The sequence below is a fragment of the Salmo salar genome, chromosome ssa13 (genome assembly GCF_905237065.1).
Source record: "Salmo salar chromosome ssa13, Ssal_v3.1, whole genome shotgun sequence".
NCBI lineage: Eukaryota > Metazoa > Chordata > Actinopteri > Salmoniformes > Salmonidae > Salmo > Salmo salar.
In genome coordinates, this window is record NC_059454.1 from 55,648,581 (window position 1) to 55,675,972 (window position 27,392).

Below are 27,392 nucleotides of genomic sequence, written 5' to 3' on the forward strand. Positions count from 1 at the left end.
ACATGAATACATATACTGTTTATACATATTGCATGCAACGTCTTTTTCTCAAATGTAAATTAGGTTATGGTACAGTTGCCTGTTTGTCCATCTGTTATGAAATTGTTACATATCAATAGTTAGAAAAGTCCTAACTGAACAAAACATCACAGTGGCTAGACGCAGAGCCCTCTGCCCAGACGATGTTGACTATTTTGGCATCCAATCAGATGTTATTAACGACTGGCCCCCTACTATGATTGACAGGCCATTTGGCCAATGCTGTGTACAAGTTTGTGTCAAGAGGTGTTTCCAGGAAGAATCGTTTGATTTCCCTGTAATGGCGGACCACGGAGACGGTGAAAGTATTGGGTTTAACGACAACAGGTGAGGCGATAGCGAATAAACCCAAGTGATCGATATTTGTGATAAATAATGTTTTCTGCGGTTGTTAACTTGACATTATTGTGAAACGGAACTCCCAATGATTTGTTCCATGCGCTCGCGAGTGCATTCGTTGCTGCCGCTGACTGTTCAATGTGGCCGCGCCAGTTAGTTGCTAACATTAGCCTCGTAACGTTAGCTAGCTAGACAACCTGACTCATCGTATATTTTGCTAAAATGTGATACTATTCGTCGAGTTAAGCAAAGTAGTTTCAACATAAACTACTTAATAGCTAGTTAGACACGGACGATTGTTTCTGAAATGGTCCGTTAGCGTTAGCTGGGCGTGCAGACTGCGCGTCGATTTGAATGGCATAACATTAGCCAACGTTAATTAGCCTAGAGTAGCTACGTTAGCTAACTAGTCAGCATACACATTCACTAGTTACTGTTCATTGGCCTGCGGATTACCAGTGAAACTGTCAAATGTAGCTACAGTCACTGCGTCGTTTGATGCGATGAATAGCTAGCTTGACCGCGCAATGTAAGTGATAGGCTAGCTTCATAACATTAATTAATATTTTGAGACACTAGCCTGTTGCTGCAAACAATAACCTGAACATTGGTAGGAAAGCTAGCGAGTAAAATGTGTTGATTTTGATTTGGTTCATGAGCCAGGTCCATTTGGTTTGTTTCTAGGATGACGCAGCAGACGTTGCGTTTCCGCGGCCCTACTCCTCCTCCAACCCCAGTGATGCGTGGTCCACCCCCACTTCTCAGACCCCCGCCTCCCCCTTTCGGTATGATGAGAGGGCCTCCACCAAGGGGGCCACCATTCGGGCGTCCACCGTTTGACCCCAGCATGCCACCCATCCCCCCACCAGGAGGCATGCCCCCGCCTCTCGGACCCCCTCACCTACAGGTACACCTGCCAGTGATGCAAGGATATTTTTTTAATTTAGACCATCCATCTATTCCAAAGTATGACTGCTCCCCTTTTGGTCTGTCAGAGCTCTGAATGCATTGAGAGACAGAATATCAGACTGCATAGTTAGTATAAAAGGCTTGACATTTGAATGCATTTGTTTTGTTTTTCAGAGACCTCCTTTCATGCCCCCTCCGATGGGCAGCATGCCCCCACCCCCAGGGATGCTATTCCCCCCTGGAATGCCCCCAGTTCCAGGAGCTGGAGCCCCTACTCTGCCCCCTGCTGAGGAGATCTGGGTAGAGAACAAAACACCGGAGGGAAAGGTAAAGAATGGGCTGTTACATAGTTCTCTAATATTTCAACGTACCGGAATTAATATTTTCCTGTGTTTCCCTCATAAGTTATATATGGGTTGGTTGTTTAGCAACACAACTGATGCATGCACAACTATGGGGTAAAACAGACAGGGTTGGCTTAGATTGTTGACATATAAACTATATTTCTTCAGTGTTTATTGAAAAGATAAATACATTTTCATTTCTCTCAAATACATTGTGACAGTTGTTGATTAGCTTGTGAATTTTAGCCATATTAGCTTAGACGTGACATCAGTCAAAACACCTCCAAGCAAGGCATGGTATCAAGAACAAGATAACACTAGCTGAAATGAGCCACCTACGATTCCCCACATGGCAGCTTCTTGTCATTGTTGCTAGCGGTCTGGCCATCCCAGAATCAAAACGCCACACAGACTTCTGCCCCATTGAAGCGTGAGCATTGTTTTTGTGATGTTGTAAACTAACCCATCTATCTTCCCCTACCCTTCCCCTTAGGCGTACTACTACAATGCCAGGACTCGAGAGTCAGCCTGGAGCAAACCTGAGGGGGTGAAGGTGATCCAGCAGTCAGAGCTCAACCCTGTTATGGTGACCCCGGCGGGGACAGGAGCCTCCTCCAGTAGCATCACATCAGTCAGCACTGCAGCTGCTATACCCTCCCCAGTGTCCACACAGGCCCCCTCCCCGTCCAGCACCATGACCACCAGTCCAGACTCAAACACCACCACCACCACCACCTCTGTGTCCCAGACCATTGCTAGTGAGTACATACAGTGCCTTGCAGAAGTATTCATCCACCTTGGTGTTTTTCATACTTTTTTTGCATTACAACCTTTCATTTAAATACATTTTTATTTGGATGTCATGTAATGTACATATACAAAATAGTCCAAACTAGTGAAGTGAAATGAAAATAATAACTTGTTTAAAAAAATAAAATAAAAAGTGGTGCGTGCATATGTATTTACCCCCTTTGCTATGAAGCCCCTAAATAAGATCTGGTGCAACCAATTACCTTCAGAAGTCGTGAAATTAGTTAAAGTTCACCTATGTGCAATCTAAGTGTCAAATGATCTGTCACATGATCTCAATATATATATACACGTACATACGTACGTTCTGAAAGGCCCCAGAGTCTGCAGCACCACAAAGACCAAGGAGCTCTCCAAACAGGTCAGGGACAAAGTTGTGGAGAAGTACAGATCAGGGTTGGGTTATAAAAAACACATCAGAAACTTTGAACAGCCTACGGAGCACCATTAAATCCATTATTACCCTCTCTGGTATCATTGGGACGCTAGCGTCCCACCTCGACAACAGCCAGTGAAATTGCAGGGCGCCAAAATCAAACAGAAATCCCATAATTAAAATTCCTCAAACATACAAGTATTATACACCATTTTAAAGATAAACTTCTTGTTAATCCAACCACAGTGTCCGATTTCAAAAAGGCTTTACGGCGAAAGCACACCATGCGATTGTTAGGACAGCGCCTAGCCACAAGAAACCATACAGACATTTCACAGCCAAGGAGAGGACTCACAAAAGTCAGAAATAGCGATTAAATGAATCACTAACCTTTGATCTTCATTTGGTGGCACTCCCAGGACTCCATGTTACACAGTAAATGTTTGTTTTGTTCGATAATGTCCCTCTTTATGTCCAAAAACCTCAGTTTTGTTGGTGCGTTTAGTTCAGTAATCCAAAGGCACAAAGCTCGCTCTCGACACCCAGACGAAAAGTCAAAAAAGTACAATAAAAGTTTGTAGAACATGTCAAACGATGTTTAAAATCAATCCTCAGGTTGTTTTTGTCATAAATAATCAATAATATTTCAACCGGACAAAAGCTTTGTCAATAGAAAAGGAGAAACAAGAAAGGCGCGCTCTCGATCACGCGCTGGCTTCATGTCTGGAAATTTCCACTGTCCACTCATTGAAAGTGCTGAAACAATGCCTAAAGACTGGCCATATGTAGAAGAATCCATGGAGATTGTGAACTGGGTCCTAAGTCTTTGTATAGGCTTTCAATGGAAAAACAGCCTTTCAAAATAATAGTACTTCCTGGATGGATTTTCCTCAAGTATTCGCCTGCCATATCAGTTCTGTTATGCTCATAGACATTATTTAACAGTTTTGGAAACGTCAGTGTTTTCAATCCAAGTCTACCATTATATGTATTAGAGGTTGACCGATTATGATTTTTCAACGGTGATACCGATTATTGGAGGACCCAAAAAAGCCGATACCGATTAATTGGCCGATTTTTTTTTTTTTTTTTTTTTTTTATTTTTGTTATTTTTTTGTATTATTATTTTGTTCTTTTTATTTTTTTATTAATTTTTTTATTTTATTTTATATATATTTTTTGGTTTTGATTTAATTTTTGTAAAAAAATTATTATTATATTTAAAAAAATTATTATTATTATTTTTTTTTAAATAAATACAAAAACTTTTACAAACTTTTTTTTTTTTTCAATTTTTCTTTTATTTTGTATTTTTATATATATATATATATATATATATATATATATTATTTTTTTTATGTTTTAATGTATTTATTTGTAATAATGACAATTACAACAATACTGAATGAACACTTAATATAATACATCAATAAAATCAATTTAGCCTCAAATAAATAATGAAACATGTTCAATTTGGTTTAACCTGTTAGGGCTAGGGGGCAGTATTGACACGGCTGGATAAAAAACGTACCCGATTTAATCTGGTTACTACTCCTGCCCAGTAACTAGAATATGCATATAATTATTGGCTTTGGATAGAAAACACCGTAAAGTTTCTAAAACTGTTTGAATGGTGTCTGTGAGTATAACAGAACTCATATGGCAGGCAAAAACCTGAGAAGATTTCATGCAGGAAGTGCCCTGTCTGACAAGGTGTCGTTCTTCTTGTCTCTGTTTATTGAAGAGTGAGGATCTTAGCTATAACGTGACACTTCCTACGGCTGCCATAGGCTCTCAGAAGGCGGCAAAATGCTGAATCGTGGCTTTGCAGGCTCTGGCTGAAAAAAAAAAAAGTAGCGCGTTTGGGTAGTGGCTGGTTACAGTACTGTGAGACTCAGGCTCGTGCCCGCGTCGACCGAAAGCTTTCTTTTCCTTTGTCTGTTAACCTAAAAGGATATTCCCGGGCGGAATATTATCGCTTTTTTACGAGAAAAATGGCATAAAAATGGATTTTAAACAGCGGTTGACATGCTTCGAAGTACGGTAATGGAATATTTAGATTTTTTTTGTCACGAATTGCGCCATGCGCACGACCCTTATTTACCATTCGGATAGTGTCTGGAACGCACGAACAAAACGCCGCTATTCGGATATAACGATGGATTATTTTGGACCAAACCAACATTTGTTATTGAAGTAGAAGTCCTGGGAGTGCATTCTGACGAAGACAACAAAAGGTAATCAAACTTTTGTAATAGTAAATCTGATATTGGTGAGTGCTAAACTTGCCGGGTGTCTAAATAGCTAGCCCATGATGGCTGGGCTATGTACTTAGAATATTGCAAAATGTGCTTTCACCAAAAAGCTATTTTAAAATCGGACATATCGAGTGCATAGAGGACTTCTGTATCTATAATTCTTAAAATAATTGTTATGCTTTTTGTGAACGTTTATCGTGAGTAATTTAGTAAATTGTTAGTGAATTCGCCGGAAGTTTGCGGGGGGTATGCTAGTTCTGAACGTCACATGCTAATGTAAAAAGCTGTTTTTTGATATAAATATGAACTTGATTGAACAAAACATGCATGTATTGTATAACATAATGTCCTAGGGTTGTCATCTGATGAAGATCATCAAAGGTTAGTGCTGCATTTAGCTGTCTTCTGGGTTTTTGTGACATTATATGCTAGCTTGAAAAATGGGTGTCTGATTTTTTCTGGCTTGGTACTCTGCTGACATAATCTAATGTTTTGCTTTCGTTGTAAAGCCTTTTTGAAATCGGACAGTGTGGTTAGATTAACGAGAGGCTTGTCTTTAAATAGCTGTAAAATAGTCATATGTTTGAGAAATTGAAGTAATAGGATTTTTAAGGTATTTGAAAATTGCGCCACTGGATTACACTGGCTGTTGCGTAGGTGGGACGAATTCGTCCCGCCTAGCCCAGAGAGGTTAAATAATGCAAAACAAAGTGTTGGAGAAGAAAGTAAAAGTGCAATATGTGCCATGTAAGAAAGCTAACGTTTAAGTGCCTTACTCAGAACATAGGAACATATGAAAGCTGGTGGTTCCTTTTAACATGAGTCTTCAATATTCCCAGGTAAGAAGTTTTAGGTTGTAGTTATTATAGGACTATTTCTCTCTATACGATTTGTATTTCATATACCTTTGACTATTGGATGTTCTTATAGGCACTTTAGTATTGCCAGTGTAACAGTATAGCTTCCGTCCCTCTCCTTGCTTCTACCTGGGCTCGAACCAGGAACACATCGACAACAGCCACCCTCGAAGCAGCGTTACCCATGCAGAGCAAGGGGAACAACCACTCCAAGTCTTAGAGCGAGTGACGTTTGAAATGCTATTAGCGCGCACCCGGCTAACTAGCTTGCCATTTCACATCGGTTACACCAGCCTAATCTTGGGAGTTGATAGGCTTGAAGGGGTGGGTATAATTTGTGGAACGTTCCAACAGGAATCTGCTCCAAAAAACGTAAAGTAAAGGTTGCCAACCAACAACGCATACAAGTAGCAACGCATACAAACCTAGCTAACTAGCTGCCGAATAGGCATCAACTCACCACGTAGCTTATTCTTAATGTTTGTCCATAGGCAACCAGAGTGAGGACAGTCATTTTTCGGAATAAACCTGATGAGTGAAAAACGCAAACCGGGTGTCTTATTCTGCCGCTATACAACTTTGTATGCGTTGTTTTTTTTGTCAACCTTGTTATTTCCGAAGTTTTTGGAATAGATTCCTGTTGGAACGTTCCACAAATTATACCCACCCGGCTTGAAGTCATAAACAGCTTGAAGCACAGCGAAGAGCTGCTGGCAAAACGCACAAAAGTGCTGTTTGAATGAATGCTTACGAGCCTGCTGGTGCCTACCACCGCTCAGTCAGACTGCTCTATCAAATATCAAATCATAGACTTAATTATAACATAATAACACACAGAAATACGAGCCTTAGGTCATTAATATGGTCGAATCCGGAAACTATCATCTCGAAAACAAAAGTTTTTTTTCTTTCAGTGAAATATGGAACAGTTCCGTATTTTAGCTAACGGGTGGCATCCCTAAGTCCAAATATTGCTGTTACATTGCAGAACCTTCAATGTTATGTCATAATTATGTAAAATTCTGGCAAATTAGTTCGCAACGAGCCAGGCGGCCCAAACTGTTGCATATACCCCTGACTGCGTGCAATGAACGCAATATAAGTGACACAATTTCATGTTAGCAGGCAATATTAACTAAATATGCAGGTTAAAAAATATATACTTGTGTATTGGTTTTAAAGAAAGGCATTGATGTTTATGGTTAGGTACATTGGTGCAACGACAGTGCATTTTTCGCAAATGCGCTTGTTAAATCAACACCCGTTTGTCGAAGTAGGCTGTGATTCAATGAGAAATTAACAGGCACCGCATCGATTATATGCAACGCAGGACACGTTAGATAAACTAGTAATATCATCAACCATGTGTAGTTAACTAGGGATTATGTTAAGATTGATAGTTTTTTATAAGATAAGTTTAATGCTAGCTAGCAACTTACCTTGGCTTCTTGCTGCCCTCGCGTAACAGGTAGTCAGCCTGCCATGCAGGCTCCTCGTGGAGTGCAATGTAAGGCAGGTGGTTAGAGCGTTGGACTAGTAACCGGAAGGTTGTAAAAACGAATCCCCGAATCCCCCCTGAACAAGGCAGTTAACCCCCGTTCCTAGGCCGTCATTGAAAATAAGAATGTGTTCTTAATCTGACTTGCCTAGTTAAATAAATAAAGGTATAAATAAAAAAAATAAAAACATTTAAATTGGAAAATCGGTGGCCAAAAATACCGGCAAGGAGGGAATTAATTAATCAGAGAGGCAACAAAGAGACCAAACATAACCCTGAAGGAACTCCAATCTCCGCTGTGCAGCTTTGCTGCATCTGTCCATAGGACCACTTTAAGCCGTACACTCCACAGAGCTGGGCTTTACAGAAGAGTGCTCAGAAAAAAGCCATTGCTTAAAGAAAAAAATAAGCGAACACGTTTGGTGTTTGCCAAAAGGCATGTGGGAGACTCCCCAAACATATGGAAGAAGGTACTCTGGTCAGATGAGACTAAAATTGAGCTTTTTGGCCATCCAGGAAAACTCTATGTCTGGCTCAAACCCAACACCTCATCCCGAGAACACAATCCCCACAATGAAGCATGGCGGTGGCAGCATCATGCTGTGGGGATGTTTTTCATTGGCAGGGACTGGGAAACTCGTCAGAATTGAAGGAATGATGGATGGCGTTAAGTACAAGTATATTCTTGAGGGGAACCTGTTTCAGTCTTCCAGAGATTTGAGACTGGGTCAGAGGTTCACCTTCCAGCAGGACAATGACCCTAAGCATACTGCTAAAGCAACACTTGAGTGGTTTAAGGGGTAATATTTAAATGTCTTGGAATGGCCTAGTCAAAGCCCAGGCCTCAATCCAATTGAGAATCTGTAGTATGACTTAATAACCTTTTAGGGACAGACGGAACGCCTCACCAATATCCAATGGTAGAGCGTGGCGCGAAATACAAATATCTCAAATGCTATAACTTCAATTTCTCAAACATATGACTACTTAACACCATTTTAAAGACAAGACTCTCGTTAATCTAACCACATTGTCCGATTTCAAAAAGGCTTTACAGCGAAAGCAAAACATTAGATTATGTCAGGAGAGTACCCTGCCAAAAATAATCACACAGCCATTTTCAAAGCAAGCATATATGTCACAAAAACCAAAACCACAGCTAAATGCAGCACTAACCTTTGATCTTCTTCAGATGACACTCCTAGGTCATTATGTTATACAATACATGCATGTTTTGTTCAATCAAGTTCATATTTATATCAAAAACCAGCTTTTTACATTAACATGTGATGTTCAGAACTAGCAAACTTCCGGTGAATTTACTAAATTACTCATGATTAACATTCACAAAATACATAACAATTATTTCAAGATTTATAGATACAGAACTCCTTTATGCAATCGCGGTGTCAGATTTTAAAATAGCTTTTCGGCGAAAGCACATTTTGCAATATTCTGAGTAGATAGCTCGGCCATCACAGGCTAGCTAATTTGACACCCACCAAGTTTGGCCCTCACCAAACTCAAAATTACTATTAAAAAATTGGATTACCTTTGCTGTTCTTCGTCAAAATGCACTCCCAGGACCTCTACTTCAACAACAAATGTTGTTTTGGTTCCAAATAATCCATAGTTATATTTAAATAGCTCCGTTTTTTTGTTCGTGCGTTCAGGTCACAATCCGAAGGGTGACGCGTGAGCGCATTTCGTGACAAAAAAATTCTGGATGAAGGAAAAAAGGAAACCGCACACTGTTCTTGATAGTATCACTGATATTTAATAAGCTTACGTATCGGCCTTCGTCAGAGTGACACAAAAATTCAAAATATTCCATTACCGTACTTAGAAGCATGTCAAACGCTGTTTAAAATCAATTTTTATGCTATTTTTCTCGTAAAATAGTGATAATATTCCAACCGGGCGACGTTGTATTCATTCAAAGGCTGAAAGAAAAAAAAGGAGTAGTCTCGTGAACGCGCATCTCCAGTGTCACTGTTCCCAGCCTGGCCACTCACAAAATCTCCTGCTGTTTTTCGCCCAGAGACTGCAGACACCCCATTACACTTTCTGGCGCCTTCTGTGAGCCAATGGAAGCCTTAGAAAATGTCACGTTACAGCACAGATGCTGTATTTTCGATAGAGATGCTACAGAAGGACAAGAAATTGTCAGACAGGGCACTTCCTGTATGGAATCTTCTCAGGTTTTGGCCTGCCATATGAGTTCTGTTATACTCAGACACCATTCAAACAGTTTTAGAAACTTTAGGGTGTGTTCTATCCAAATCGACCAATTATATGCATATTCTAGTTTCTGGCAGGAGTAGTAACCAGATTATATCGGGTACGTTTTTTTATCCGGCCGTGAAAATACTGCCCCCTATCCCAAACAGGTTAAAGATTGCTGTACAGCAGCGGAACCCATCCAACTTGAAGGAGCTGGAGCAGTTTTGCCTTGAAGAATGGGCAAAAATCCCAGTGGCTAGATGTGCCAAGCTTATAGAGACATACCCCAAGAGACTTGCAGCTGTAATTGCTGCAAAAGGTAGCGCTACAAAGTATTGACTTTGGGGGGTGAATAGTTATGCACACTCAAGTTGTTTTTTTATGATATTTCTTGTTTGTTTCACTCACACATATTTTGCATCTTCAAAGTTGTAGGCATGTTGTGAAAAATCAAATGATACAAACCCCCCCCAAAATACATTTAAATTCCAGGTTGTAAGGCAACAAAATAGAAAAATGCCAAGGAGGGGGGGGTGAATACTTTCACAAGCCACTGTAAATGGGAGAGGGAGATCTGGGTCCCATCAACGTTTTTGGCATGTCTGACCTTTTGTATGGTGCGAAATCCTGATTTTGTGAAGTTCACAAAGTTGGTAATGGGTTGTTTTCTGCTTGTTTATGGTTGGTTTTACTATATGACCAGACTGTGTGTTGTAACTGTCTGCTGGTCTTTGTCCAGCTTCTGCTGCTACAGATCTGCAGCCTGTGGCCTCCGTCCCCTCCAGTGTTGCAGTGACCATCAGTGTATCCACCGTGCCAGCCTCAGTGACACCAGTCCAGACCATGTCCCTGCTGCCCCAGAGTCTCCCGACTGGCCTGCCACACCACGCCATGTCCCAGCCTCACACGCCCAATATCCCAGGCTTCCCCCCAGGGGTCATGCACCCCTTCAGAGTGCCTCTACCAGGCATGCACATCCCACTGCCCGGTAAGACATAAGCTCCCTCATCCCAAACCCTCCCCTCTCTACCCCTTTTTAACAGTACTGCCTCTCCACCTCTTTCCGTACTCTGTCATGTGTCATCTCTTCATTTGTTTGTCATAATGTTAGGTCTCTTATTTTCATTTTCTGTAAAATCAGTAGGTTAAACAATTATTGTAGAATGGTCCTGGTCGAGGCTGGAGTAAATAATTGGGCAAACCAATTCAACTTGTTTCTACTTATTTTTTTATGATTCTTAAAACGTTTCCACTGGCACTTAAAATTAGGGCCAAATTCGAGCTGGTTCGAATGGAATTCTCAAATTCAAGATGGGTCGAGGGAAACCCAGGCCAGTGCAGCCCAGTTTCACAACTGGTGCCAGCTCGATTAGAGTTCTGGCTGGTAATTATGTTAATATGCAGCCACCAAGCTGATCACTGCTTGCTGCTGATACATTTAGCTAGCTTGTCTGGGCTCATTGCTCTTAGCTAGCACATTGACTACTGCAGAACTACTTGTCTGACATTACACGAATTTCCACCATAGCTGGATCCTTCATTCAATTTTGGACTACACAAACTTTTCAACAGTCAGCCCTCAAATGCTAGCTACCTAACGTTAGCCAGTAAATCAGTTGAAACAAGCTAGCTAACGTGTGCTAGCAGCAATTTTAGCTGGTCAGGTCATTTTGAAAGCTAGAAAGCTACATCATATCAAACATGTCATCTGGTTTGCTTGGCTAGCTAGCTAGCAAATAGTCAATGCCATGATAAGCAATGTAGGAATTAAGCTAGCTCGCCTGTTATGCTAGCAACGATGCTAACCGTTTAGCTAGCTAACTTACGTCAGTTGTGACTGGTACTGACAGGAGTAAGGGGTAACGTTAGTTAGGGCATGGTGAGGGTGAATTAAATTCTTCAACATCTTGCTAGTTAGCAACATTGGCAAAGCCAGTTGTAGTCACATTGGCTACCTAACAACATGACATTTCTAATTTCTGGAGGCAGTAGATATGCAATTTCAGCTAGCCCAACAAAGCCAGCCCAACCTGGGTTGACTTCAAAGTGCCAATGAAAATAGTTTTATTCCACAATACTTCACATTCAACTCTTAGCATTTTACACTGAATAGAAATACGAACGCAACATGTAAAGTGTTGGTCCCATGTTTCATGAGCTGAAAAGATCCCAGAAATGTTCCATATGCACAAAAGGCTTTTTTTCTGCTCAAATTTGTTTGCATTCCTGTTTAGTGAGCACTTAACCTCTGTCACAATAATCATCCACCTGACAGGTGAAGCTGATTTTTAAACAGCATGATCATTACACAGGTGCACTGTGTGCTGGGTACAATAAAAGGCCACTAAAATGTGCAGTTTTGTCACATAACACAATGCCACAGATATCTCAAGTTGAGGGAGCGTGCAATTGTCATGCTGACTGCAGGAATGTCCACCGGCGCTGTAGCCAGAGAATTTAATGTTAATTTCTCTACCATAAGCCATCTCCAATGTTTTCGAGAATTTGGCAGTGCCTCACAACCGCAGACCACGTATGGTGTCGTGTGGGCGAGCGGTTTGCTTATGTCAACGTTGTGAACAGAGTGCCCCATGGTGGAGGTGGGGTTATGGTATGGACAGGCATAAGCTATAGACAACAAACACAATTGCATTTTATCAATAGCAATTTGAATGCACGGAGATACCGGGACAAGATCCTGGGGCCCATTGACGTGCCATTCATACGCAGCCATCACCTCATGTCTCAACATGATAACGCACAGCCCCATGTCGCAAGGATCTGTACACAATTCCTGAAAGCTGATAATGTCCCAGTTCTTATTTGGCCTGCATACTCACAAGATATTTCACCCATTTAGCATGTTTGGGATGCTCTGGTTTGACGTGTACGTCAGCGTGTTCCAGTTCCCTCCAATATCCAGAAACTTTGCACGCCATTGAAGAGTGGGACAACATTCCACTGTCAACAGTCTGATGAAGTCTATGTGAAGGAGATGTGTCAAGCCACATGAGACATATGGTGGTCACACCAGATACTGACTGGTTTTGTGATCCTTTTAAAAAATATATATTTATTTATTTCTATAATTTTTTTTTTTTTTTAGATATCTATGACCAACTGATGCATATCTGTATTCAGTCATGTGAAATCCAAAGATTAGGGCAGATTGAATTTATTTCAATTGACTGGTTTCCTTATATGAACTGTAATTCAGTAAAATCTTTGAAATTGTTGCAGGTCCCGTTTTTTTTTTTCTTCGTTCAGTTTTTTTCTTGCACTGTAATTATTGCAGAAACAAGTCGCTTTCATTCCTGTAAATGTCAGCATTGCCCAAGTTCAGCAAGCCGTGTAGAGATAACAAAAGCAAATTCGAAGGCTTTTAACATACTGCCTTATAAGGAAAGGGGGCGTTAATCTTTGATGACTTACTCGACATTTCTTAATTTAAAAAAATGTTTTAACAAAAAAAATGCTCAATACTCCATTTACATGACCAAATTATTCATTAATCTGGTTGTTGCCAGGAAGAGAATACTAACGTGGCTTTATCAAAGTGATATTATAGTTGTGGGCCTAGTTTTGTATATGTATTGTGTCAATCGCTGTCTGCCTTGCCCTGGCAGCTGGCACCTCTTCTCCTGTGTCCCAACAACATGCTTGCTTGTCCGTTCTTGCAGGTGTAGCAATGATGCAGATAGTAGGCGCTCCCTATATAAAGACAGTCTCCCCCAACAATAACGGTAATTCTTTCAAACGTCTCCAGTCAGTATTTTGTTAGATGGCATGTTAGTGGTGTGTTGTGAAAATTATGCTTATTATTTTTTGCCACTTAGGCACTGCCAAACAATGAAGTATTGCTGTCGGAACTTTTTCCTTTATTTCCTCAACATTAGTGAGTTAGACATTTTAGGACATTCTTTCTTGTTTAAATTATACAGTTCTGATGCTTTTTTTTTTTCAGCGAGGAGATTACGAACAGAGACATCTCTGCCCTTGTAGTTATGATAAACAACCAATTGATATTTGGCATCAGTGTGAAGTCTTGTTGGACGTAACGGCATTGTAGACTTGCATCAGTAATGTCACTGTTATACTGTTGGTGTTAGCTAGGCTACTTTAGCAGGGTAACATTTTTAAGAGCGGAGTGGTCATTTATTTTGTAGACAGTGACAAAGGAGTATTGGACCTTGTTTTGACAGGCAGCACCCTTATTTTCCATTCAGTAGAGGATATTCACATTAATGTTGTATGGTCATTTGATAATCATTTTCTACTTGTGGCATGCCTTTGTGTTTTTGTTAACATCTCAGCGGCTCAGTTTAGATGTTACCTGTGTGACTAACCAGGGAAGGCCCATTTCTTTCCAGTTTGGAGAATTAGGTGTAAATGTTTGACCTAAGACCTTTCTATATTTCAGGTGAATTCTTATATACACAACCGGTCAAAAGTTTGAGAATACCTACTTATTCAATGGTTTTTCTTTATTTGTACTATTTTCTACGTTGTAGAATAATGGTGAAAACATCAACTATGAAATATCACATATGGAATCATGTAGTAACCAAAAAAGTGTTAAACAAATCAAATGTTTTTTGGAGATTCTTCAAATAGCCATCCTTTGCCTTGATGACCGCTTTGCACGCTCTTGGCTTTCTATCAACTAGCTTCACCTGGAATACTTTTCCAACAGTCTCCCACTTGTGCTGAGCACTTGTTGGCTGCTTAAATAAATATATCAGTGTCACTAGCAAAGCACCCCACACCATAACACCACCTACTCCATGCTTTACGGTGGGAACCACACATGCGAAGATCATCCGTTCACCCACACTGCGTCTCAGAGGTTGGAACCAAACATCTCCAATTTGGACTCCAGACCAAAGGACAGATTTCCACAGGTCTAATGTCCATTGCTTGTTTCTTTTCCCAAGCAAGTCTCTTCTTATTGGTATCCTTTAGTGGTTTCTTTGGCAGCAATTTGACCATGGAGGCCTGATTCCATACAGTCTCCTCTGAACAGTTGATGTGTCTTACTTGAACTCTGCAAAGCCTTTATTTGGACTGCAATTTCTGGGGCTGGTAACTTTATTGAACTTTTCCTCTGCAGCAGAGGTAACTCCATTCCTGTGGCGGTCCTCATGAGAGCCCATTTCGTCATAGCGCTTGATGGTTTTTGCAACTGCACTTGATATTATCCAGATTGACTGACCTTCATGTCTTAAAGTAATGGACTGTCATTTCTCTTTCCTTATTTGAGCTGTTATTGCTGTAATTTGGACTTGATCTTTACCAAATAGGGCTATCTTCTGTATACCCCCTTACCTTTTCACAACACAACTGATTGGCTCAAATGCATTAATTTGTGGAATTCTTTCGCCTAACTTTTAACAAGGCACACCTGTTAATTGACATGCATTCCATGTGACTACCTCATGAAGCTGGTTGAGAGCCTGCCAACTGTGTGCAAAGCAGTCAAGGCAAAGGGTGGCTATTTGAACAATCTCAAATATATATTTGTTTGGTTACTACATGATTCTATAATGTGTTATTTCATAGTTTTGATGTCTTCACTATTATTCTACAATGTAAAAAATTAAGAGAAACCCTTGAATGAGAAGATGTTCTAAAACTTTTGACTGGTAGTGTACATCCTCAATATATTTTAAGAATAAGAGGCACTAGCAAAGGGTCATCAACCTCTCTTCTACTACCCATCCCATGCTGTATGTTTGGTGTTGGTTAGATCTGCAGTAGATTGGGGTTAGGAATTTATCAGAGCTGAATGTCTTAAGAAGTATTCTCTATGCATTTCACCTTCTACAGGTATGCTGCCCGGCATGGCCTCTCCCCTTGTTCCCATGATGCACCACCCCCAGTTGGCCCTGGCGGCGCCCGCCTTGGCAGGCCTCCAACTCCCAGAGTGGTCCGAGTACAAAACGGCCGATGGGAAAACCTACTACTACAACAACCGCACACTAGAGTCCACCTGGGACAAGCCCCTGGAACTGCGGGAGAAAGGTTGGTCTATTTAAAGCTTGGGTCTCTACAACCAGCTATCATTCTTCCTGGACTGGTTAGTGATAGTGAAACTGGTTAGTGAAATATTGATGATGACGCTGACGGAGATGGCAGCATCACGACTAGCTCTTAGGAAACTTTGCACAAGCATTTCGCTACACCCGCAATAACATCTGCTAATCACATATGGGACCAATAAAATTTGATATTTAACTGTTGCATGTCTAATGTGTGTGAGTTTCTGTTGCTGTAGAGAGAGAGGCAGAGAAGGCCAAGGAGAGGCAGCAGGCCCTGGAGGAGGAGGCCATGGAGATGGAGGACGAGGAGCCCAAAATAGAACCCCCTAATGAGATGAAAGAGGTAAGAGGAGAGCTGGCGCGGTCTAGTAGTCAGAAAGTTGGCATCAAACAATCAACAGCCCTTTCTACATCCACAGCTTTAAATGTTATAATTTGATAGGGTGGATCATTTGAAGAATACTCTTTAACGGTTGTATTCCTTTCATTGAGGAGGTTAAGGAGGAGGAGATGACTGAAGAGGAGAAAACGGCACAGAAAGCCAAGCCAGTGGCCACTAACCCTATCCCTGGCACTCCCTGGTATGTACCCACTGATGGTGATGGAGCCATGTGCTGTTGTATGAGGCTGAACTTTCATCACTCTCCTGCCCATGTGCCCTATTGAACGTGTGTGTGTGTGTGTGTGTGTGTGTAGGTGTATTGTGTGGACCGGTGACGAGCGTGTTTTCTACTACAATCCCACCACGCGTCTCTCCATGTGGGACCGGCCAGATGAGCTGGTGGGGCGGACCGACGTTGACAAGAATATCCAGGAACCACCTCACAAAAGAGGCCTGGAGGACGCCACCAAGAAGCTGGGTACGAACACGCACGCCAAAAAAACCAATTATTTTAGGAGAAGGTGGGATTGAAATTTATATACAGTTTACCCAATAGATTTTTCTGGGGGTTTTAAAAAAAAAAAACAAATTTTACCAACTTTATGTAATCTATTTTACGAGCTGCACGGTTAGGAGAAGTTTAATTTCCAAAAGTTCCATGCGGTCAAGAACATTAGTTTTTGAGACGGGGTTTCACCAAAGCTGTGTTGTGCTCATTAGTTAGAGGGGTCCGAAATTGACACCCTTGATAAAGATGAGCAGAAATGAATGGTGGAAAATAAATCATTCATATACTGAGCTAAATTCTATGTTCCAAAAAGTAATTATTTTATGCTAATACAATTGCACAGAGAAAGAGATTTTGTTTAACAAATAAAATAATATATCGATCAAAATTGTTACCCCTGTTTTCAATACGTCACCTTGCGAGGATAACGACACTGAGGCTTTTTCTACAATGTTTTATGAGTTAGAGAACACACTGGGAGGGATCTTTGCCCCTTCATCTATACAGAATCCTTCCAGATCCTTGATATCCTTTGTCTGCGCTTATGGACTGCCCTCTTCCATTCAAACCACAGGTTTTCAATCGGTTTGAAGTCTGGAGACTAATAGCATTGCAAAATGTTGATTTCTGCGGCCAATAAACCATTCCTTTGTTTTTTGTTTTTTTATATGTGCTTGTTATTGTCTTGCTGGAAGATCCACTTGTGGCCAAGTTTCAGCCTCGTAGTGGACGCAACCAGATTTCCCCCTTAAATGTCCTGGATAAAGTTATATCAGGGTCCAGACACTACTTTTGCGATATCACTTGTTTTTGAGAAACTTACCCCACCCAGTGAATCACTTCCTCGTTTTCAAATAAGGCTGTAACGTAACAAAATGTGGAAAAAGTCAAGGGGTCTGAATACTTTCTGAAGGCACTGTGTGTGTGTGTGTGTAATATATCATCTACACACACACACACACACACACACACACACACACACACACAGTGCCTTCAGAAAGTATTCAGACCCCTTGACTTTTTCCACATTATGTTACGTTACAGCCTTATTTTAAAATGGGGGGAAAAAAAGAGATCCTCAGCAATCTACACAAAATACCCCGTAAAGACAAATCGAAAAGTTGACATTTTTGCAAAATAAGATGCCTTATTTACATAAGTATTCAGACCCTTTTCTAGGCATCTCAATTGAGCTCAGGTGCATCCTGTTTCCATTGATCATCCTTGAAGTTTTTACAACTTGATTGGAGTCCACCTGTGGTAAATTCAATTGATTGGACATGATTTGGAAAGGCACACACCTGTCTGTATAAGGTCCCACATTTGACAGTGCATCTCAGAGGAAAAACCAAGCCATGAGGTCCAAGGAATTGTCCGTAGAGCTCCGAGACAGGATTGTGTCGAGTCACAGATCTGGGGAAGGGTACCAAACAATGTCTGCCGCATTGAAGGTCCACAAGAACAGTGGTCTCCATCATTCTTAAATGGAAGAAGTTTGAAACCATCGAGACACTAACTAAAGCTGGCAACCCGGCCAAACTGGGCAATCGGGGGAGAAGGGCTGGGAGGTGACCAAGAACCCTATGGTAAATCTGACAGAGCTCTAGAGTTCCTCTGTGGAGATGGGAGAACCTTCCAGATGGACATCTCTGCAGCACTCCACCAATTAGGCCTTTATGGTGGCCAGACGGAAGCCACTCCTCAGTAAAAGGCACTTGACTGCCCGCTTGGAGTTTTCCAAAAGCCACCCAAACATTCTGACCATGAGAAACAAGATTCTCTGGTCTGATGAAATCAAGATTGAACTGATGTTTTTCAGCGGCAGGGACTGGGAGGCTAGTCAGGATCGAGGGAACGATGATTGGAGCAAAGTACAGAGAGATCCTTGATGAAAACCTGCTCCAAAGCGCTCAGGACTTCAGACTGGGGTGAAGGTTCACCTTCCAACCGGACAACGACCCTAAACACACAGCCGAGACAACGCAGGAGTTGCTTTGGGACAAGTCTCTGGATGTCCTTGAGTGACCCAGCCAGAGCCTAGACTTGAACCCGATCTAACATCTCTGGAGAGACCTGAAAATAGCTGTGCACCAACGCTCCCCATCCAACCTGACAGACCTTGAGAGGATCTGCAGGATCTGCAGTACACTCCAAATACAGGTGTGCCAAGCTTGTAGCGCTGCCAAAGGTTCTTCAATAAAGGACTAAGTAAAGGGTCTGCCCATCAGTGCTCAGACTGTGCGCAATAGGCTGAGAGAGGCTGGACTGAGGGCTTGTAGGCCTGTTGTCTGGTGAGGATCTGCCTTACATCACCGGCCACAACGTCGCCTATGGGCACAAACCCACCATCGCTGGACCAGACAGGACTGGTCAAAAAGTGCTCTAAACTGACGAGTTGCGATTTTGTCTCACATGGGGTGATGGTCGGATTCGTGTTTATCGTCTAAGGAATGAGCGTTATACCGAGGCCTGTACTCTAGAACGGGATCGATTTTTGGAGGTGGATGGTCCGTCAAGGTCTGGGGCGGTGTGTCACAGCATCATCGGACTGAGCTTGTTGTCATTGCAGGCAATCTCAACGCTGTGTGTTACAGGGAAGACATCCTCCTCCCTCATGTGGTACCCTTCCTGCAGGCTCCTCCTGACATGACCCTCCAGCATGACAATGCCACCAGCCATACTGCTCGTTCTGTGTGTTTTCCTACAAGACAGGAATGTCAGTGTTCTGCTATGGCCAGCGAAGAGCCCGGATCTCAATCCCATTGAGCAAGTCTGGTACCTGTTGGATCGGATGTGTCGATGTGCAGGGGTACGAGGTAATTGAAGTAACTATGTACTACATATACAGTGGGTTGTGAAAGTATTCACCCCCCTCCTTGGCATTTTTCCTATTTTGTTGCCTTAGAACCTGGAATTGAAATTGTTTTTTTTTGGTGGGTTTATATCAATTTTATTTACCGAACATGCTTACCACTTTGAAGATTTTTTTATTGTGAAACAGTCAAATATCATAAAAAAAACTGAACTTGAGCGTGCGTAACTGTTCACCCCCCCAAAGTCAATACTTTGTAGAGCCACCTTGTGCAGCAATTACAGCTGCAAGTCTCTTGGGGTATGTCTCTATAAGCTTGGCACATCTAGCCACTGGGATTTTTGCCCATTCTTCAAGGCAAAACTGCTCCAGCTCCTTCAAGTTGGATGGGTTCTGCTGGTGTACAGCAATCTTTAAGTCATACTACAGATTCTCAATTGGATTGAGGTCTGGGCTTTGACTAGGCCATTCCAAGACATTTAAATATTTCCCCTTAAACCACTCGAGTGTTGCTTTAGCAGTATGCTTAGGGTCATTGTCCTGCTGGAAGGTGAACCTCTGACCCGGTCTCAAATCTCTGGAAGACTGAAACAGGTTCCCCTCAAGAATATACTTGTACTTAGCGCCATCCATCATTCCTTCAATTCTGACGAGTTTCCCAGTCCCTGCCGATGGAAAAACATCCCCACAGCATGATGCTGCCACCGCCATGCTTCACTGTGGGGATTGTGTTCTCGGGATGAGGTGTTGGGTTTGCGCCAGACATAGAGTTTTCCTGGATGGCCAAAAAGCTCAATTTTAATCTCATCTGACCAGAGTACCTTCTTCCACATGTTTGGGGAGTCTCCCACATGCCTTTTGGCAAACACCAAACGTGTTTGCTTATTTATTTTCTTTAAGCAATGGCTTTTTTCTGAGCACTCTTCTGTAAAGCCCAGCTCTGTGGAGTGTACGGCTTAAAGTGGTCCTATGGACAGATACTCCAATCTCCGCTGTGGAGCTTTGCAGCTCATTCAGGGTTATTTTTGGTCTCTTTGTTGCCTTTGATTAATGCCCTCCTTGCCTGGTCTGTGAGTTTTGGTGGGCGGCCCCATCTTGGCAGGTTTGTTTTGGTGCCATATTCTTTCAATTTTTTTAATAATGGATTTAATGGTGCTCTGTGGGATGTTCAAAAGTTTCTGATTTTTTTTTTTTTTTGTAACCCAACCCTGATCTGTACTTCTCCACAACTTTGTCCCTGACCTGTTTGAAGAGCTCCATGGTCTTCATGGTGCCCCTTGCTTAGTGATGTTGCAGACTCTGGGGCCTTTCAGAACGTGTGCGCACACACGTAAATCCACAAAGAAATGGTTAATTGTCCTAAACAATCCAAATTCATCTGTCTCTTGAAACCCATTGAAAACTTGTGGTTTGAATTGAAGAGGGCAGTCCATAAGCGCAGATCAAGGATGTGGAAAGATTCTGTATGGAAGAATGGTCTAAGATGCCTCCAAATGTGTTCTCCCACTCATAAAACATCTTAGAGAAAGGCTCAGTGCCGGTTTCCTTGCAAGGTGAGGGATTGAAAACAGGGCTGTCAGTCATTTTTTACCCTGCTTTTTGAGAGGAGGAAAGTGTTACTTTTTAAACCAAAATCTTTTTCTGAGCAATTGTATTAGTATAAAAGAAATTACCATTCAATATAGCTCGGTATTTGAATTTATTTTATACTGTAATTTTGGTCTTTTTTTTTTATCAAGGGTGTCAATAATTTCACCCCTCTGTATGTCCTAGCTAATTTAGCAAGATGCATTACAAGGTCCAAAACATTTTTCCATAAACATTACTATGACAATATCCCTAGCTATTCTCTAGACAATTAATCATTACCCAAGATTCCATAATCTTCACAGCCCTGCTCTCGTTATGCCTCTGTAGGTTTTCATGAGGATGGCCTCATTTGTAATGTTACACAGCTGTCTAATCAATTATCGCTCCCTCAGGAATCAGCAAAGAGGAGCTGGAGGCGGCAGCAGAGGAAGCTCTGGAGGATGAGCCTGTGAAGGCTAAGAAGAGGAAGTAAGTCCACAGTCCACCTCTCCATCCAAGGGCCCAACACAGGGGCCAGTAGCAGCATGAGGAGGCACTCAGTCAATCTTCCTCTTGTCTAAACGGATAAAACAGCATGTACAAATTCAAATAAACCTATAATGTACTCCAACTAACAATTTAGATTTTTAGCCAAAGGTTGTTATTTTTTTTTTGTAGTTTTTTTGTCATCAAACCCTAAATTGCTTGATTTGGATCTTTTCCTGTGGGGGTGGAGGGACTGACTGTTTTGGTGGGAAGTAGTCTTTGACCCAGCTTGCACTGACTTAGTAAAGCCTGATTTATGTCTTCACTGGGTCTGTTAGAGTGGTGAATCAATGGTCACTGTCAAGGTTACCCAATCAGTCACTGTTTCCCATCAGTGCCCTCCAAGCCTGCCTCTCCCTGCTACCCCAAACACTGGTCCAGTTGCACACGAGACTATTGTTCAGGGAAAAGGCCTGTAGAACACATGATGCCAACATGGGCCTCCAAGGTAACCACCTTGCTTCTAAAACTACTGCTTTAGGAACCCCAATGAAACAGCGAATTTAAGACCATTCACCTCACTGCCCTGTCCTGCCCTAGCTTTATGTGATTGTGGAACATGGAATCCAGGTTCATGACAATGAATATCAGTGGTCATGTATTTGACAAATCCTGCCCCTCCCAAACTATAAGACCTACGCAAAGCCTACCGTATATAATTTGGAGTTCACTCATTTGTTAGATGGCCAATGATTGAACAGTCAAGTATAGAGCACATCCACTATTTCTTCAAGTCATACCACCTGGATAGAGCTAACAGAGCAGAACATGTCGTTTCCCTATTTAAAGAACTTAAGTTGCACCCCAGTCCAGCCCCGTAAAACTCCCCATCTATCATCAAATCAAATGTATTTATAAAGCCCTTTTTTTTACATCAGCAGATGTCACAAAGTGCTTCTAGCTCTCCCCTGTCCCTGTGTGCCTGGTCCCTGACGTGTTCCCTCTGCTTGCAGGAAGGAGGAAGTGATGAAAGAGGCAGACTCTGAGAAAGAGGCAGCCATGGAGGCGGAGCTGAAGGCGGCCCGAGAGCGGGCCATCGTTCCCCTGGAGAACCGCATGACACAGTTCAGGGACATGCTGCTGAAGAGAGGGGTAAAACACTTCAATCCAACGCAATACTGTAACCAGCTCTGTAATGTTAGACACATTGATCTGAATGGAAGCCCACCAAGGTACACTCTTCAGTTAATTCTCCTTTTCCTTGTCTTTGGTGCACTGTTTTATTCCTGTTCCTCTCCCTCCTGCCTCTGTCTTCTCTCTTATGCTCAGTTGAATGTCAAATACCTTTCTGCTTATGTTTTGCTTTGCTAATAAAAAAATAAGGAATACAAAATGTTAGGTTAAAAAATGTTATACAACTACAATGGTCTGTAGGCTATGGATTTAACATTTCACTATTTTATGTAGGGAAGACATTATTTCATAAATATCTATTTATTGTACATAATGGTGACGGTTTCATATTTTTCTTTTTTAGTAAATGACTCATGCCGTATGCTGTATAGGAGTTTCTAACTATAGCTTTTGTTCCTAGAATTCAGTTCTTGGGTTTGTCCAATACCATCCATATGTCTACAGGCCTACACTGCCTATGACAGTCATAATGTTCCTTGTTTACAAACTGGCATGCAGAGTAGATAATAGCCCGTTTTTCATTATTATAGTCTCATCTCTAATCTGGGTTCAGCTTTCTTGTCTTCACCTTCTGTTTATGTATTACATGAACTATGTGTCAACTTTTCTGTCCTATTTGACTAAACCGAGGTGTTCAACTTCTGTTCTGCCCCAACAGAAGCTTATTGTAACTGACGCATCCAAAGCAGCAATAAAAAAAAATATATATATAAATTGTATTGTAAACCGTATTGAACTACCCTAGCAGGGGATTTATTTGGAGCTGCCTGCCTGGTCTCTGGAGCCTTTTCCATGGGCACCACCAGGCGTGATGCAGACCTTTTTATTACCTCACTCTGCTCTTATTATATTGCTCCTTTGTGTGTCAGTAGTTTGAGGAGTAAAACGTGACTCATTCCGACCCTTTTTAGATTTTGATGGGGGACGACCAAAGGATTATTTTTCCTTGAAAGAAACTAAGTTGACTGATGAGTGAAATTGATGTGGATGTTGTTGAAGCCCACCTTGATTGGCCTGGTCTCATGCCCTCTTTAACCCCGTACCCACAGGTCTCAGCGTTCTCGACCTGGGAGAAAGAGCTGCACAAGATTGTCTTTGACCCGCGATATCTGCTGCTTAACCCCAAAGAGAGAAAGCAGGTATTGTACACTTACAGAATGAATCAATCAATTCATCTATACATTTAATCAATTTGTTTTTAAAAGCATGTTGTTTTTTTTGCCATATTCTGTGTTATGGTAATATGAGCTATGTTTCACTTTTGGGGGAAGGTCAGAGCCCTGATATCAGGTAATGAATATCCTTAAGGGTTACCTGCCACGAATGTCCTTTATTTTCGCTAACTATTGTTCCATGTGTCTGCTGGGCTTGTACAGGTGTTTGACCAGTACGTGAAGACCCGGGCTGAGGAGGAGAGGAAGGAGAAGAAGAACAAACTGATGCAGTCTAAGGACGAGTTCAGGAAGATGATGGAGGATGCAAAGCTCACCGCCAGGTCAGACCTCACGTCAAACACCCATTAGTTCAAACATTGTCTCGGTACGCCAGGCAGTTGCACTCATTTAGTAATTGAGTGTCAAGTGTACATTTTGCATTGGCGTTGTTTCTTGGCCAACTAAGAGTCTTTGTTTGTTTCAGGACAACGTTCAGCGAGTTTGCCTCCAAGCACGCCAAGGACCAACGGTTCAAGGCCATCGATAAGATGAAGGACCGGGAGGCCATCTTCATTGAGTTCATGACCTCTCTCAAGAAGAAAGAGAAGGAGGACTCCAAGAACAGAGGAGAGAAGGTGAGCACTGGACTGGAAAACCCCCATGGCCCACTGAATACAGACGCCTGAGGAAATGATATGTTGGACAAGTACCTTGCTGCCTGGATTCTGTGCTTCGGAAAACCTGGAAGAAATACCTAAATTCTTAATTGACAACACTTAGAACAATCATTTAAGTTGATGTTAAATGTCTACCTGACCAAATGTGTGTGTGTGTTCCTCTTATAAGTCTGGTCTGCCCTCGTGTCTGTCCCAGGTGAAGCAGGACTTCTTTGAACTTCTTGGGGCCCACCACCTGGATGGAGGGCAGCGCTGGAGCAAGGTGAAGGACAAGCTGGAGGGAGACCCCCGCTACAAGGCTGTGGAGAGCTCCAACACCAGAGAGGAACTCTACAAGCAATATGTAGACAAGCAGGCCAAGGTGGGAGGAATAGCCGTGGCACCTCGCTCAGAGGCTACATGCAGCCCTCATTCATACACTGACTCCAGCTCTTCTGGCATAACCCAGCCCATAGGCACAAACCTGCCACTATTCAGTGGCGTGCGGTTAGGCGCTGTTTGGGCACTTGACGTGATGGGTGTCATCTGTCATGCCGCCTGTGATGACTGCAGGCCTCTGTGTGTGTATTATGATGCTGCCTGTGTGTGTGTGTGACAGTTTCTCTCTCTGCTGCCAGCACATGGACTCTGATAAGGAGAAGGAGATGGAGCGCGCTGCCAGGATAGAGGCCAGTCTGAGGGAGAGGGAGCGCGAGGTGCAGAAGGCCCGCTCTGAGCAGACCAAGGAGATCGACAGAGAACGGGAGCAGCACAAGAGGGAGGAGGCCATCCAGCACTTCAGAGCCCTCATGTCGGATATGGTGAGCTCTCCGTCTCTCACGCACACACACACCTCAAGTTAGTTCACTGAATAAGAAAAATAGGACATCAATTGCTTGTTTAACTTGGGTGTACCAAAACATTGGCCCCGTTTCATGACCTCTGAATAGTCTGAACGCAAAAAGTAATTTATCATTTTGACTGCATTAATGCAGACTTGTGCAGTGATTTATGTGGACAAAGAACTGCTTGCCAGATCCTAATGCTGGGGGGTGTTTGTGTGTGTGTGTGTGTGATCAGGTGAGGTCGTCTGACGCGTCGTGGTCAGACACCCGGCGTAACCTGCGTAAGGACCACCGCTGGGAGTCGGCCTCTCTGCTGGAGAGAGACGACAAGGAGAAACTGTTCAACGAACACGTGGAGACGCTCTCCAAGAAGAAGAAGGAGAACTTCAGACAGCTACTGGACGAGACCGTCATGGTGAGGAGCAACGCTTTGGCTGGTGTGACACTCCATTCCAGGGCATATGTACACTGACATGGCCGCATGAAATGGGAACTCAGCGCAGTCCGTCTGCATGAACGCGCTGTTGACGTTAAGGTGGCGTCGTAGACGACGGGCATGCATGTCATTCAGATATGGTGTGTTATCCTGGGTCGAATGACTTGATAGTAAGTGCTGTTATTGATTGTTGTTCACCCAAAGATCACACTGACCACCACATGGAAGGAGGTGAAGAAGATCATCAAAGAGGACCCTCGCTGTATCAAGTTCTCCAGTAGTGACCGAGTAAGACCTCTGCTTTTCTCTTTACCTTACTGAGTTAACCCCGGGCAGAAACACTGAGGGGTTTTGTGTGCTTTGTTTCTCAGAAGAAACAGAGGGAGTTTGAAGACTACATCAAAGACAAGTACATCACAGCCAAAGCTGACTTCCGAACGCTTCTTAAAGAGACCAAGTTCATCACGTACAGGTGGGTGCTTGAACACATGGGCTGGCTTGACATCTTTACACTGTCACCTGAGGGAATGAGGTTTCAATTGAAATGTATCATAAGTTGGTTTTACTTTTAATGGCATTTTATACTTCTAATTAAGAATGGAGTCTCCAATAATTACTTGTTCGATATTGGGTCAGCAGGAGGCGCTATTGTTTCAACTGCACTGCCTCTTAATCCCTCCTATACTGTTGAATTGTGGCGTCATCATACTGTAGTCACAAGGTATTGGCAAGATCCACTCTAGTCTTGTTTCTCCCAACACGTTATTTTTCCACTGACTGCTTCCACCCATGTTGTCCTCCTCCAGGTCGCGGAAGTTGCTCCAGGAGTCTGACCAGCACTTGAAGGACGTGGAGAAGGTTCTGCAAAACGACAAGCGTTACCTGGTGCTGGACTGTGTCCCGGAGGAGAGGAGTAAACTAATCATGTTCTACATCGAGGACCTGGACCGCCGGGGTCCCCCTCCTCCCCCCACTGCCTCGGAGCCCACGCGCCGCTCCACTAAGTGACCACGGAGAATGCTAGAGAGCCAGAGCATGAACCCACCTGTCCTAGTGCAGTATTTAAAACTGTAACGTCGTAATGCCTCATCGTAAACCCGGAACATCCATCTCCTGTATTTATTAAATGCAGTTCTGGGCCGTCGTGACTCTCCCCTCCTGCCTACAGGGCCTGATGATGATGATGATGATGATATGCCACTTCCCTGTGACCCTTAACATCTGACCTTTGGCTAAGGTGAAAGGTTAAAGGGATAGGTATAGTAATACATCTGTGGTTTTCAATCTGCTGCAGTTGCAGAAACCTACAACATGTACGACAATGTAAAAGATCAGTTGAGCTGGTTCTGTGGCAAGGCATTGCAGGTCTTGGTAATAACTGTTTAGAGGGTGTCATTTCCATGTACCAACTCGCAGTACAGTTTAAATGCTTCTTCTCAAAGCGCTTTAATTTGGATAGGTTGCTGTTTCTGTAAATGTTTTACTGGATTAAAGGCAACCTTTTTTTGAAAATCTTGTCCTATGATCTGTCAATGTTTTAATGGTTTTGTTACCAAACAATTTAGAGTAAAAGTAGGTATAAAATGCCCTGTTTATACCTGGAGCTAACATGTCCAGATCTTGTCCACATTCTGATTGTGCCCACACAGAGGAGACCAT

General features: G+C 42.6%; 1 protein-coding gene across 5 annotated transcripts; it reads left to right on the forward strand.

The window, feature by feature from the left end:
* The first annotated feature begins 259 nt into the window (after positions 1 to 259).
* Positions 260 to 27,245, forward strand: LOC106567443 (transcription elongation regulator 1). 5 transcript variants are annotated; one of them, XM_014136704.2, is made up of 21 exons: positions 260 to 366; positions 1,063 to 1,285; positions 1,462 to 1,614; positions 2,125 to 2,389; positions 10,393 to 10,641; positions 13,334 to 13,396; positions 15,480 to 15,674; positions 15,928 to 16,034; positions 16,184 to 16,272; positions 16,388 to 16,551; positions 21,376 to 21,451; positions 22,462 to 22,600; positions 23,692 to 23,781; positions 24,019 to 24,137; positions 24,281 to 24,431; positions 24,670 to 24,834; positions 25,091 to 25,273; positions 25,533 to 25,712; positions 25,938 to 26,021; positions 26,105 to 26,205; positions 26,540 to 27,245. In XM_014136704.2, the coding sequence occupies exons 1-21, from the start codon at positions 320 to 322 to the stop codon at positions 26,739 to 26,741; spliced, it is 3,045 nt and encodes a 1,014-aa protein (XP_013992179.2). In that variant the 5' UTR covers positions 260 to 319; the 3' UTR covers positions 26,742 to 27,245. The 5 variants fall into 5 exon arrangements, with proteins under 5 accessions (XP_013992179.2, XP_013992180.2, XP_013992181.2 ...); XM_014136705.2 differs by having other exon boundaries at positions 16,187 to 16,272; XM_014136706.2 differs by having other exon boundaries at positions 10,408 to 10,641.
* Positions 27,246 to 27,392: the final 147 nt, after the last annotated feature.